The sequence below is a fragment of the Camelus dromedarius genome, chromosome 13 (genome assembly GCF_036321535.1).
Source record: "Camelus dromedarius isolate mCamDro1 chromosome 13, mCamDro1.pat, whole genome shotgun sequence".
NCBI classification, from domain to species: Eukaryota; Metazoa; Chordata; class Mammalia; order Artiodactyla; family Camelidae; genus Camelus; species Camelus dromedarius.
The window spans coordinates 54917309-54932429 of record NC_087448.1 but is presented as its reverse complement, the minus strand read 5'-3'; the positions used below and the strand labels follow the sequence as shown (position 1 = coordinate 54932429).

General features: G+C 39.7%; 1 protein-coding gene across 1 annotated transcript; it reads left to right on the top strand.

Annotated features, from left to right (window-relative positions):
• Positions 1-693: 693 nt before the first annotated feature.
• Positions 694-14696, top strand: MED4 (mediator complex subunit 4). The gene is made up of 7 exons (XM_031465990.2): positions 694-853; positions 6833-6899; positions 8529-8699; positions 9831-9888; positions 10932-11018; positions 12215-12346; positions 14069-14696. The coding sequence occupies exons 1-7, from the start codon at positions 729-731 to the stop codon at positions 14239-14241; spliced, it is 813 nt and encodes a 270-aa protein (XP_031321850.1). The 5' UTR covers positions 694-728; the 3' UTR covers positions 14242-14696.
• Positions 14697-15121: the final 425 nt, after the last annotated feature.

Below are 15121 nucleotides of genomic sequence, written 5' to 3'. Positions count from 1 at the left end.
ACCCTCACCTCATTTAGGGAACAATACCGCCCTCCTTGGACAGTGAGCAAGGCCACCTGTTGCTTGTTTTCACTCCCTTCTGCTGAAACAAGAGTCCCAAGAAAGCCTTGCCTGAATTTCTCATCTGGCCTTTTAGCAATTTCCGTTAATTAAAGAGTTCAAGGACCTGGGCTGGTAACAATATGAATGTACTTAATGACACTGAAGTATACACTTAAACATGGTAAATTTTATGTTATGTGTATTTTACCACAATAATAATAAAAAATTAAATAAGATGGTTTCTGGTTCCTGACTTAAAGTGCTTCCAGCCTCCCGGAGAGCCCAAACAGGAGGGTGGGGAACAGCTTATAGGAATGCAGACGATTGGTTAATATCAGGAGACCCTCAGCCCACTTTTCGAAGAAACTGACACAAGAGGAAGGTCGTCATGTAATTCCCTCAATGCTTAAAATCCGTTGAGCAGAAATCTCCCACTCCTGCTTGAATGACTTGAGGCTCAGGAGACCCTGACCGCCCTCTGGGTTTGGCTCCCAGGGTTAGACCAAGAAGCCCTCGCGCGCCCAGCAGATGGCGCCAGCGCTCGCAGTGCACCTCCAGGCGCGCAGGGGGCGCTCCGGCCCGGCCTCTCTTCCCCCGCCTCGGTGACCCTTCCTTCCGCCGGCCGAGCCCGCCTCTCCTCGCCAGCGCCCAGCTACGCAGACGCCGGCTGCTGGCCCGCGGGGAGTATGGCGGCGTCTTCCAGTGGCGAGAAGGAGAAGGAGCGGCCGGGCGGCGGTTCGGGACCGGCGGGCGGTAACAGCACGCGAGAGCGACTGCTGTCTGCGCTGGAAGACCTGGAGGTCTTGTCGAGGTGAGGCCGTCGGCCCGAGGGCCTGGCTGGGGCCGGGCCGGGAGGACTGGCTCGGGGCGGCCGGCCCTGCCGGGGCTGGTTCCCGGGGCTCGGCGAGGAGGGCCGCGCCCGGGGACTGCGGCGCGCACTCCCGGGGGCAGTGCACAAGGGTCCGCAGCCCTCGGGGACTCGGGCGGCGCCTTTCCCCCTAGGAAGACGTTTTCATGCTGACAGTGTTCCCCCGACTGTCAGAATCGTAGCAGACCTTGGGGATGGACCCGTGTGGGCCCTTCGTGCACCGCCCGACGTTTAAGAAGCTCCCCCTGGGTGCCGCGCGCTGGGAGACGGTCCTGAGGGGGAGACAGACGTGTAAACAGTCCGCCTCAGTCCGCCTCCCAGCAATTTCACTGGCCTTAATGCTGTTTAGCCCAAGAGTAGAGCTATCTTTTTAAAAAGACCCCCCGTATCACTTTTCTGCTGTAAAATACTTGGTGGGTTCCCATTGCCCAAACTCCTTAGCTTAGTGTGCAGTGGGCCATTCTTCACCTCCTCTTAATCCATCCTGTTGTCCTTATTTACTGCCACAACCCTCCCCTCACCCCATACCCTTCATTCTAGCCTCCCTGACTGCTCCCCATTCGCAGGCCAGTTCCCACTCCTCCCCCAATTTGATGAATCACTCATTTATCCTTCAGAAACCAACTCGTCACCTTTTCTGTAGTCAACATTCTTTGCCAGCTTTAGAATAAGTCTTACATACAGGCATACCTTGTTTTATTACACTTCACTTTATTGCATTTTGTAGGTACTTGATTTTTTACAGATTGAAGGTTTGTGGCAACCCTGTGTCAAGTCTATTGGTGCCGTTTTTCTGACGGCATTATTTTTAGATTAATGCTGTTTTTTAATGCCTGTTTTTTAGACACAGTGCTATTGCACACTTAATAGACTGCAGTATAGTGTAAACATAACTTTTATATGCAGTGGAAGATCAAAAACTGTGACTCATTTTATTGCAACATTCACTTCATTGCAGTGGTCTGGAAAACTGAACCTGCGATATCTCCGAGGGATGTCTGTATTGTATTATCTGACCTTATCAGCACTTTGCTGTGAATTTAGTCCTTGCCGTAGCAGCATTACCTTCCAGATTCCTAGGTCAGTGCGATACCAAGTGATGTACTAAAAATCTAAGAACACACGGACACCAGAAGTTAAATAGCTTGTGTGTTTAATTCACCGTTTAGACTATTAGATTGAAATACTACCTGGTGACAAAAAGGGCAGGTGGAATTTCCAGTCAGTGAGTAGTCAAAACAGTGAATAAGAAGCTCGTTGGCATAAGGCAGCCGTCTTAATGTGTTGCCTCTGTGTGAATGTTTACACAGATTAATGGCAGTGCTGTTTCTTTGTCTTGATTGGCTTTGTAGTTTGTGGTGGAGGACCTGTCAGCTTCTCCTTTGGTTAATTCTATAGGGTGGATACCAGCATGATTTCTTAGTAAAAAGACCGTAGCAAGACTGAGCTTTCGTGGTATGAAGTTTTCAGTTAAGTTATTCAAGTATCTGCTTTCTGTGACGTAACTACCTTTAGGACAGCCAGTTGAAGCCTCATTTAGTTCACTCTAAGTTCTTATTCTGTGTAAGTTATTAAACACCAAATTAACATCCCATAAATGCTGACTAACCCACTGCTTTTCTATATAGGGCCAGCTGTCATTTGAAAACCAAATTGTGCATTCACCTTCAGCTCTAAACTAGTGCATTCACCCAAACTAGTACTTTTAGAATCATTGGTCAGCCAAGCTCAGTCTCTGAGTGCTTTGAAGTACCTTGAATAGGTAGCCATGTGGTTCTGATACAGATCTGTGTTCCATTAGGTTCAGAACAACTAATGATTAGTTGGAAGATACCTCTGCTGCTCCTGTGTGAGCCATTTTTTCCACTTCCTTGAATTCTGCTTGAAGTATTCCCTTGAGCTCTTTCTTCTTTTGGGAGAATTCTCACCTGAAGGCTAAGTCTAATACTTGATTGGCTTCTAACATCCTTGCTGAGGAATCTTGATGACTCTGATGAGTGTGAAGTTAGTTGAGTTAAAATGTTCCTTATTGTTTGTTTATTTTGACCAACCACATGGTATGGATGGTAGCGATTAATTTTTCTGTAAATATGTTGACTTTGTGAAGAAGTGACACCCCCTTTGGTTAATCGTGGATGCTGCCTTTTGTTCTGAGTAGCCCTTAGTCTTAGAATTTCAGATCTTGCCTTAGTATATCCAATGGTCTGTTCCTTCCTACCCTTCTACTCTGGAGCCCAGTGAAGACATTTGTTTTTTCAGCTTTCCTTGCTGTGGCATAATTTGTTCATCTGTTTTGCTGAGTAACTCTAGTATATGTTTCATATTCACCAAGTTCAGGAACTGTGTTTCTGAGCCTACCCATCCAGGAGAATGGTCTGTGAGAACTTCTTCTGACATTGGACAACTCAGTAGTCAGTCTCAAGATCCTGCTTCTGGATTGTTTGGCTCCTGGGCTCTGTGTCTGAGATGTGTTTCCCTGATGTTGTCGGTACCTGTAGGAATGCATATACTTGATATTCATGTACCCTTCACCTGAGATGGTATAATTAAGTAATTTATCAGTTATGTTAAATTTGAGACTAAATTGAAATTCTCTCGTATCCAGATTTGACCAATTTATCCCTCTCCATATTTGCTCCTTAACTTGATTATCAAGTATAGCATTTTCTGTTGGATGAAGTGTATTTACTCTCTGAAGTAGTGAATCATCATGTAAATTTTCCTCGAGAACGTCCGTGTTTCTGAAACTTTCTCCTTCAGCTTTCCAGCTGTACATGATGACTTGACGTGCTGAGTTCTCTTTTGCTTCCTCTACCAGAAGCTGTAGTTCTGTTTCCCATTCTTCAGGAATGCTCCAAAGACTTGGATTTCTCATTAATTTGTAGCCTTCCTTACTGAATCTGTTGACAGATCGGTGATAGGCTTCCTTCTCGAGGCACTCTGCTGCCTGTGGTAATAACCGTTGTCTTAGAAGTTTTTCTTTTTCTCTGATTTTCTCATGACTTATCTGCCACATTGTTTTATTTGTTCATCTCTAAAGAAAGTCGAGTGACAGTGGGTGAGAATTTCTTTTATAACCCTGGAGATGGTTGGTGGGGGCGGTGGAAGGGATGTCACTTTGCTGTGCCACTCATTGGAACTCCTCCACAGAATGAGGCTGCTCCAGTGTGACTGGCTTTCCAAAAAGTCCCATTATGTGCTCAGACATAGTTACTATACTGATTCTGTGATATGTGAAGTTTGTCATTATCCTCTGAATGAATCTTTCTCTTGTTTGCATTTTTTTATGAAAAATGAAAAACTCTCTATTGTAACCTCTTGGCTTTAGAAAATAGTGGATATGAAATTTTTTTTTAACTGTTAACCTGATTATATAGCCTTTCAATATATTACTTTGTAAGATGTGATACAATCAGGCGGTCTTTAGAGAAATGTGAAAAATAGAAACCTATAGGTAGATTATAGTTTAAGAAGTTTTTATTAAACTGTTTTTAATTTAAAACTCATTTGTGGAACAGAAACCATGTTGAGAGGAGTCTTAAGGTTTCCCCACCAGCCTATTAATTGTTTATCTATTATTTACCTGAAGTGTAGTATTACTAATAATACAGGCTCTAACCCCTGTGTGCGTTACATTCCTGTGGAAATGTGGGAGGAGGCTAATCTGGCATGCCGGAATGCCACTCTTCCTGTGTGGTGGTACAGGGCTCTGTCTCCCACTCCCGGAACCAGAGAGGACGCAGGGGGTCCTTCAGTCTCCCTTCACCCTGGGGGAGGACACAGGTTTCCATTTCATCCTAGACAGTTACTGAACACTGAGTCTTAGCGACCTCCCCCACCCCGTACTCTCTGCCTAAGGCAAGCCCTTGTCAGGTTTTCTGTTGACTTATATTCCCAGATTTGCAAGAAAGGCAGAAAAAGGCTCATTTTGCATGTCCCAATATACCCTCAACCCCCCTCACCACCACCCCTTCTCCCCACAGAAACCAGCTTTTATTTAGACCAGGGGTCTCAACTCTCTACATCTCATTAATAGGGTACAAAAAGGGGCTAATATAACATGCTGTTTTCATAAAATGTCTATTTAATCCATTAGCAAGTCCTGTCAGCTCTACCTCCAAAATATATCCTAAATCTGCCCATGTTTCCCTGTTTCCATTACTAAATTCCAGGTGGCTAGGATCTAGTCAAATCCAGTGTCATCTTTTGCCTGCGACACTATGAGTCACCTAACTTAATTTCCATTCTAGCTCTCTTACAATCTGATCGCCACATAGCTCAGCAGGTGTTTAAAAACATAAATCAAGTCGTGTCCTTCCCTGTTTAAAATGACCCAGTGGTTTCTCACTGCACTCAGAACGAAATACTCCTTTACTACGAGCTACAAGGCCCTACACAGTCCAGCCCTTCCCTCCCTCCCTCGTCCTGACTTTCTGTCCTGCTCCCGGGTGCCCACTGTGCTCTGGCCACGTTTCCTCCAATCCATCTTTGGGCCGACGAACTCACTGTGACTTTTACCAAGTAGTCTTTCCTCCCAGATCTCATGGCTGGCTTCTCTTGTTTAATTCATGTTTTACTTCAAAGCTATTCTCTTAAGAGAAACCTTCCCCGAACACCCAGTGTAAGTAGCCAAACCATTTCAACAACTCTCTGATATAACACTGCTTAATTTTCTTCCTAACCCCTATCACTCTGGTTTTACTTGTATATTTTCTTGACTTCCATATTAGAATTTCATGGCCATTGTTCACTTTTATAACCCAAGCATCTAGAAAATGCCTGGCACATAATAGGCACTCAGGAAATATTTGAATGCATAAATGAAGGCTTTTCATTCCCATATCCTTTTTTTAAAATTAACTAGCTAATTAATTCATACATAATGGTGCAGGGAAGTAGTAGTGGAGAAGGCTGGGTCCAGTTGGCACCATCCACTATAATCGCCTGGGCTAGCGAGAGGATGGAGAAACGTGTAAATATGAAGGTAAAAATTGTGTGGCAGCCAGTAGGAGGGTACAAACACTGGGGCTGATAAGTAGCGTCAGGTAGCTAGCTAATTGGGAAGCTGTCCCCTCCTGGATAATCTCTGAATTAAATCACATCTATCAACAGGTTTGAAACATACATAGATATTACCTGCTATACATTTTTTCTTGATCATTCTACTAATTTTCACGTGGGAAAATTGGCATAGCTAATCAATGAGCCTTCTAGAAATACATTATTATGTGTAAGGATCCCTCTTAGCTGATAACTGTTTGGTTAATTAAAAAATTTGCAGGCACAAAGTTCTCTGCCACAAGTATTCAGTTCTGCCCCTGTAGTGGGAAAGCAACCTTAGGCAATATGTAAATGAAGCATAGCTGTCTTGCAAGGAAAGTTATTCATAGAAACCACAGATGTACTGGATTTGGCCTGTAGGCCCCTTATGTATGAGTTTTTCTTGCATAAACCATCTGTAGTTATTGTCTGCATTTTCTACTTCGGTTTCTTTAAAGTGGAATGAGAACATCAACATTTATCAGGCAGTGCTGGGGCAGACTCTTGCTGAGTTGACTTTACTTCCCCTGGTTTGTTAGTTGCCCTTTGCACACACCTGTTGAGTCTTTCCAAGCTTAGGTTTTTATAGAAACAGTTCTTAGTCATACTCATATTTCAGTGGTATTTATATGATTGATATTAATTTATATAATTAATGAGTAAAACTTGAATAAATGGGGCTGGTAACAAACATACCTGAGTCTTGGTGAGAATGCACTGTAGCTGTTAAGAGCTGAAGTCCACAAAGTGGACTGTGGGGCAGTAGCTCTGAGAACTTAGCTTGCTGTGGGTACATGAATCCAGAAGGTCAGTCAGGTAGAGATCAGAGAAGAGAGCCTCTGTTGTATTTACTTTGCAAACTTTTTTGTTTTTATATTTTAGAGAACTTATAGAAATGCTGGCAATTTCAAGAAACCAAAAGTTGTTACAGTCTGGAGAGGAAAACCAGGTAGGTGATTTCTTTTTTGAATTAAAAACAAAAAACCTTCATCATTTCTGCAGTTTTCCTATTTATTTACTTTGTGTGAGAACAGGAAGATCAGATTCTATTAAATTATTAATTGCAACTTTTAAATTGATATATTCTTTGCATCATTTACATAAAATATAATTGAGATAATTGACATAACATTGTATTAGTTTAAGATGTATATAGCATAATGATTTGATATATGTACATATTGCAAAATGATTACCATAGTAAGTTTAGTTCACATCCATCACCTCACATAATTTATTTTCCTTATAAGAACTTTTAAGAAAGTTGCAGAGAAAGTGGCATCTTTTCATGTACTTGTTGGCGATTTGTATGTCTTTGGAAAAATGTCTATTTGGTTCCTCTGCAATTTCTTAAGCACTTTTTTTAAGTTGCTGAGATTTACTCTCTTAGCAACTTTAAAATTTACAATACTGTATTTTTAATTATACTCACCATACTGAACATCAGTTTCCAGAACTTATTTATCTAATAGCTAGAAGTTTGTTCCTTTTGACCACCTTCACCCATTTTGCTGCCTCCCCCCTGGCCTCTGGCAACCACCAATCTGATCTCTATTTCTATGTGTTTCGCTTTTTTTAGATTCCACGTATGAGATCCTACAGTATTTGTCTTTCTCTGACTTAGTTCACTTTAACAGAATGCCTTCAGGGTCCATCCATGTTATCCCAAATGCCAAGATTTACTTTTTTGTGGCTGGATGATATTCCTTTGTGTGTATATGTGTGTGTATACATCTACACTACACTTTTTATCCGTTCATCCATTGATGGACACTTACTTCCATGTCTTGACTAATGCAGTGGGCATGTGGGTGCAGATATCTTTTCAAAATAATGATTTCATTTCCTTTGGATGAATACCCAGAAGTGGAATTGCTGGATCATATGGTAAAGTTCTGGTTTTAATTTTTTAAGTAACCTCCATACTTATGTGCACCAGTTTAGGTTCCCACCAGCATGTGCTGATAGCTTCCCTTTCTCACATCCTCGTCAACATTTATCTCTTGTCTTTCTGCTGACAGCCGTCGTAACTGGTGCAAAGTCATATCCATTTGTGGTTTTGATTTGCAATTCCGTAATGATTAGTGATGTTGAGCTCCTTTTCATGTACTTTTGGCCATTTGTATATCTTTGGAAAAATTCTTTTCAGTTCCTGGTGCTAGCTAAAATCATCTCAAATAAATTTTATCTACCCTGGGAAGTGAATAAGCCTACTCATTTTGGCATATTGGTAGTTATTTATTTTATATGAAAGAATAGCATGTAATTTTAAAAAGTAGAGAAATGTTTTTTAATGGAGGTACTGAGGATTGAACCCAGGACCTCATGCATACTAAGCATGCACTCTACCACTGAGCTATTTCCGTCTCTGCCCAGAAAAAGTAGAAAATCTTGATATTAATCTGTTTTCTAAAATAATTGTAGGTAGGCCATTTTTCTTAACAATGATTAGAAATAATACTTTGAAAGTGTTAAAATTTTATAGCCTAGCCAGTTAATTCATATGTGGATTTCTTTGTTTCACTGGAATGTAGTTTTTCAGTATTTTGTCATCTGCTTTAATCAACTCTCTTGACAGGTCTTGGAGCTGTTAATTCACAGAGATGGGGAATTTCAAGAACTAATGAAATTGGCACTTAATCAGGGAAAAATCCATCATGAAATGCAAGTTTTAGAAAAAGAAGTAGAAAAGAGAGATAGTGATATTCAGCAACTACAAAAACAGCTAAAAGAAGCAGAACAAATACTGGTAAGTTGATAGAGGCTGGTTCTTAATGTAAAAAAAGATACTATTTACTCTATTTCTGAAAAACAAATCTATTAGTATTTTAAAGTGGCAGAAAACCTCAGTTTTCCAGTCTAAAAGCGACAACTTGTTACTTTGGTTAGATGAAGGACCATTGTCATTCCTTTTTTTATTTACTGTTTTCAGATAGTCTGCATTACTTTTGAACCATATTTTCATTATTTAAAGATTTCACGATTGAACAGAAATGGGAAGTTTTACTTTTATCCTTTCCTGATACTAGTTTTCATAATTACTGAGTTTAAGATAGTGAACACGAAGACTGTAAAAAGACTGAATTTTATAAATTTAGATAATAGCAACTAACAGTTACTAAGCACTTGTGCACCAGGCCCTGTGCTCTGCACTTTGTATGTATTGTCTCATTCTTCTTAACAATTATATGAGGTCAGTACCATTATTCTATTTTACAGATGAAGAAACCATGATTTTAAATGAATGCCTACCTTGCCCAAGCAGGTAAAAGTAGGGAGATGCAACTTAAACCTAGATCTCTCTGACTCCATGCTCTTTACCCCACTGTGTTATAGTTGAGGATGCATATACCAGGTCAGCTTCATTTTATACTTTAGTGGGCCTTTGCCCGGGGAGGGGGTGGGTGGAGGAGTTCACGATAGTAGTCATTAAGCACGGAGCTAATGGTAATGTATAAATGAATGAGACTGTCAATCCAAGAATGTCTTGTAAACTAGGAAAAAAGTTTTTTGTTTTATCCTTGAACTAGATACAGGAATAGGATGCTTTGGAGGTGGTATGTGGTCTGTTTTCTGCATGCTTATGATAGAAGACATAAGGAAAAAATGCTAGTAAACAATCCGGTTAACATTTTGTTTCTAACAACTAGTTTGTGAATGGAGACTGATTCATGAATATGATGTTTCTTTTTTTCATTGACTGTAACTGATGTAAATGATACCCAAGTGGTGTTCTGGAACATTACAAATAAATTGTGGGGATTTCCAAATTTTGCATATTGTTCCTGTGGGATGAATGATTTTGTGAATGAAGCCAAAAGCTGTGCTTGGTATAATCCTGAATAATCCATATTCCCTTTTAAAATGTTGTTTAAATTAGGCAACAGCTGTTTACCAAGCAAAAGAAAAACTCAAGTCAATAGAAAAAGCAAGAAAAGGTTAGTACTGTGGGAATACGGAGTGACTTTCTGAAAAATCCAAGTTTTAGTTTCAAGAAACTGATGAGAGTATTATTGATAGTCATTTGCTGATACAGTAAGTTTTCATGGTCAAGTGTCTGCTGTGTTACAGCACTGTGCTGGGTGTTCCTTGGGAAGTGTCACATCCCTTTTCAGGTTATAAGAAGCAGTAATGCAAGTTATGGCTAATACCCAAGTGTATAGTAAAGACAATGTTTTTTTTTCTTAAATTGTGGAGAGAAGAGAATATGGGCTGGAAGCAAATGGGATTTGAGTTGGATCTTATGTCACAGGACAGGGAATGAGAGAACATCCATTGGACAACTGGAGTGAGACTAGAACACCACGAGTCAGGACTAGATACAGCTTTGGGACGTGTGCACATTTAGCAGTGCTTCCGGAAGCTCAGCTGCCTTCTTGGCCTGTCCTGCTTCTCTCTTTAAAAGGCTTCCATTTTGGGTCTTTTAGTTTGCACACGAAAGGTCAGAATTATAAGGAAAACTTTGGTTACTTGCTTTTAATGATCTGTGGGCATGATTTACTTTTAGTCACTCAGACTTGCCTAACTTTCCTCCTCTTTTCCTACTGTGGATTAACTACTGTTAATGTTTGCTGTGTGTTCTTCCAGGTTTCTCTTAGATCTGTAATACATATGTGACAAGAACAATACAAATACATGTGTGTACACATATTCTAGGATAAAAACCAGGATAGGCTATACGTATTATTTAGTAGGGTACTTTTTTCATCTAATGAATATATTGTGAACATCTTTCTACTTAGGTCCTCCTATAGATTTAGGGTCACACTAAGCAGTCAAGTGGTTGGTGTGAACTGCTGCTGTAGTTTAAGTTTAACGATACACTATTACTAAGTATTATTAGGGAAGGTAGGGAACTCATCATATTGTCAGATAATTTAAAATGAAGTATGATGTTTAACTATGATGTAGGTATTTATAAACTTGTACGTTTGCTAGATTAAAGACTAAAATGTTAACACTCTTCTTTGGACTCACTCAGGTGCTATCTCCTCTGAAGAAATAATTAAGTATGCACATAGGATTAGTGCAAGTAATGCTGTGTGCGCCCCACTGACCTGGGTCCCAGGTAAAAATAATTCTTTTTACTAAATACATGTGGTTTTGAAAATTCTTGGTGACTGTACACGAGTAGAACAAATTTAAATATAGAATGTATTTATTTTTAGAAACATTTTCACATCTTTAGTGTCTTATAATATAGGCCATGAGTTTTATCAGTTTGGTTTTTTACAAAGCTATTGCCACTAGGAACTGTGTTTCTTTCCTTTAAAAAATTTTTTTTTAAAGTACAACATAATATGTGATGATTCTAAAGCTATAGATCTGTATGCCTGTAAAAGTAGGGCTGGCCAAAAGCTAACTTTTTCGAGCCATTTGGATTTCCACAAGGGGTCCAGCTGGGAAACAGACAGCCCCAGCTCTTAGGTGATAAAGATGAAGCAGCACTGGATACCCAGCAGCAGATACACAAGACTGGAAGGAGTTGCAGTAATTAGAGACGGCAGAGAGAGAAGCTGGAACCTACTTTGACAGCAGATAAAACATCAGTACGCCAGAGCCCTAAGGCAGAGCAGCAGTGTTCTGAGAGGAATAATGGGAGATCATTATCCCAACTTCGTAACTCCTGATGGTGGCGCTTTACTGTGCCCCAGACACCAAGGGTGGCTGCAGTTCTGGAGGGTAAATCATCTGGAGTTGGTGAGAAAATACTACCAAAAAGTTGGTCCAAATCTGGCCACGTTTTCATCAGTCCAAAACTAAACCGTGTGTTCTCATGACTAGAAATGAATGTTACTGGCTCCTGATACTCCACTGGAAAGTTAAAGAAATTCAGTCCTTAAATGACAAGATCAAAGCAATAAGCATTTCAGTCCTTTCTATCTTTAAAAAAAAAATGTGTCATGACCTACTCTCAGTTTGTACCATTGATAATTTCTTACTAGAAAATGTAGATAAGTTAGAAGAGTCAAGATCATTATTATTTTCTTACTTTGTCATTTGGAATGTTTGCTAAAATTAGACTTTTTCTCATTTTTGTTCATATAGAGAATAGGATATTTTGAAGATCTAGACAAGAAAATGCATGTATTTAAAAATGGAATATTTATGTTCTTAATAACAACTGCTAAGATGACCTTCCTTTTCCAAAATTGAAAATGTGGCTTGGGTTTTTCAAAGTGAACCAAGGAAAATCAATACTCTAGAAAAGGTAGCAATGCTATTTTGTATGTGATTGAAATAAAAGCAGTCTCTATTTTTTAGGGGACCCACGGAGACCATACCCAACTGATTTGGAGATGAGAAGTGGATTATTGGGTCAGATGAACAATCCTTCCACTAATGGAGTGAATGGTCACTTACCAGGGGATGCCCTAGCAGCAGGCAGACTGCCAGGTAACGTTAATCAGAGTAATGCTTTCAAACAGGGTTTTTCCAACATGATGCAGACATCTGGCTGTTGAACAAGTTTGAGGGTCTGGACCCAACTTATATTGATAGCTAGGTTCTCTACCACTTTATCTTGCTCTCTACTTCCTCTAGTTTAAAGACTGTTCTAGATGGAGGTTATGAAATTAGTATAAACTGACTTTTCCCCTCATTTGTTAACGTGCCATTTTCCTCAGGCTTTAGGCTCCTATTAACTAGGCTCTAAACATAGCTTTTAAAAATGAAACAGTGTACAAATAGAATAAGATGTGTATATATGTTCAATCTAAAGAATACCAAGTGAACATACTTGTGAAAAACCTCAAATTAACAAAGCTTTTAATGGACTTTTTAATAACTAAACAGTATCATTTTTGTAAGACAGCTCATTCTGAGCTTCAGCCTTCCTTAGGTTTTGCATGTAGGTTTGTAGTGTTCTCTCATTTTTTTTATGTTCCTCATCTTTTATCTTTTGTAGGTGACTTGTTTTGATCTGGTAGAACATTAAAAATTTTTTTTAAAGACATAAAAAAATTACCTTTTTTTGAGTATTAAAATATTCTTTCAATACTTTACGTATTTCATGCTTCTCCATTTTTTACATTGGTAAAAACGTGTCCCTGTGTTGCATCATTTTTGTTAACTATCTAAGGTACAAACTGTGAACTCAATGTGCTTTAGTTTCCCTTAGTACTCTTCCTTTTCTCATTGTGATTGTACCGTATCATATGCCAGTCATGGTCCAGGCAGGGGGCAGAAACCACACCAGCAATATGAAAAAGGAAAATTTAAAGAATTACTAACTAGTAACAAGATACTAACTACTAGATGGTAAGGTAAAGAGAACTGTATTTTTTTAAATGTAGTAGTGACAGATACAGGGAGCAGCTATTACGTGTAGGGCCAATGCAGATACCCAAGGAAGGGACCAACCTGAGAACAGGCTTGTCCCCACCTCGAGGCTGATGTTCAGCCCTCGGTGGAGAAACTGTAGCTGTGGACCACTGGGTGGCAGAAAAGTCAGATGAGGTGTCAAAAGCCAGAGCTGGCAAGCAGGAAACTATCCACTAGGGTCCCAAGGAGACTTGCTGGGAAGCTACCTTTGGGACAGCGTTGAAGCTTACTGGGGAACCACTCTGTGGAATGCCACCGACGCCCTGCACACAACCAGGAACCACAGGAGGAGGGAAACACAGGGTCTGGAAGGGAAGCCGGTTCCTCCTGTAGCGTCCCTGCAGTGCCCTCTACTGACAGAGCTCGCCACTGCAGCTGCTGGCAAAGGAGAGCCGGTTTCAGGATCCAGAGAGGAGTGGGATTGACGTTTAAGAGGCAGTTTAAACTTGGAATACTTGGTATGTAGTATATTCCAGCTATTTATAACACACACCGAGAGAATAGAGTACTATATATGAGCTATTATAATATATATGTGCATAAAATACAGATACGGGAAACATTTGATTTGAAATTAGGAACGCCTTGCAGAAGGAAAAGTATGTCAACTGACTTACTAAAACATCAGATTTGTCCTTGATAAATTTGACCTTCATTAATTTGGCCAAATGTATATTTTGATTTCTAGCCTTAAAAACTTTTACTTCAAATTATTTGCATAAAGGGAAGGGTAACTAAGAAGTAAGTTAATTATAAGTAGAAATGTTCTCATATATGCTTCTTTCTTTTCTCCAGATGTCCTTGCTCCACAGTATCCATGGCAGTCAAGTGATATGGCAATGAATATGCTACCACCAAACCACAGTAATGACTTTTTGTTGGAGCCTCCAGGGCATAATAAAGAAAATGAAGATGATGTAGAAGTTATGTCAACAGACTCCTCAAGCAGTAGTAGTGACTCTGATTAAAAAAAATGTAAGACAAAAGGCATACAGAAATACTGGCTGTACTGAAATTGTGCCGCCCATTAAGCATCACACTGGACTTTCTTTTTAAAGCCAAAAATCATGGTTTCAGTTCTAAACCATTAGGTGAATATTTAGAGAATAATCAAAATTTACTGCTGGAAGAAAGATTATTCAGTACTGTCTTGTTCTATTCCAGTTGTGTTGGACGTCTACATAGTGGTTCTGGAAATAAGATTTGAGGGGAACAGCCCACACACACATCACTACTAAGCCTCCTGGAGTTATTTAGAAAAGCATCAACAGAGGCAGCAGATCATTGAATGTGCGTATCTCACAATAGCAGGAACCCTCGTTTGAAAGTGAAGGCTGTTAGCGTCTGTTACAGGAGAAATTGTCTTGGTTTGTACTATTTGTAATTACTATATTTTTTGTAAATAAACTCACTTTTGTTTGTACTTTGTATACTTTTTAAAATTTAAGCATACTGTCAGTAAATCCAGCTGCGTTTTGCACATACGTCAGAATTTGGAGGGTGAATGAACATGATGCAGTGCGTGCATCTGAACTAGGAATCCCAACTCGGTAGGTGTCTCAAAGGAACATACTGCCTCTCTTAGAAGAAATAAAATGAAGTAGTTTTAACTATTGAAAAACTTACAATAATGTCTGATCTTAAGAATAACAAATTATATGAAAGGCTTTAGAATGGAAAACACTGTCTCTGGCCGTCATCTTCGCTCTTAATGCAGCTCCCAGAAGGAATCACTTTTCATTTCTGGTGGTTAATCTCCATGTTTAAATAATATGCTTATACAGCTTATATTTGGATTTATCAGTTCTAGACAGTATTGTACCTTTCCTTTTTTTTTCCTTCCTGATT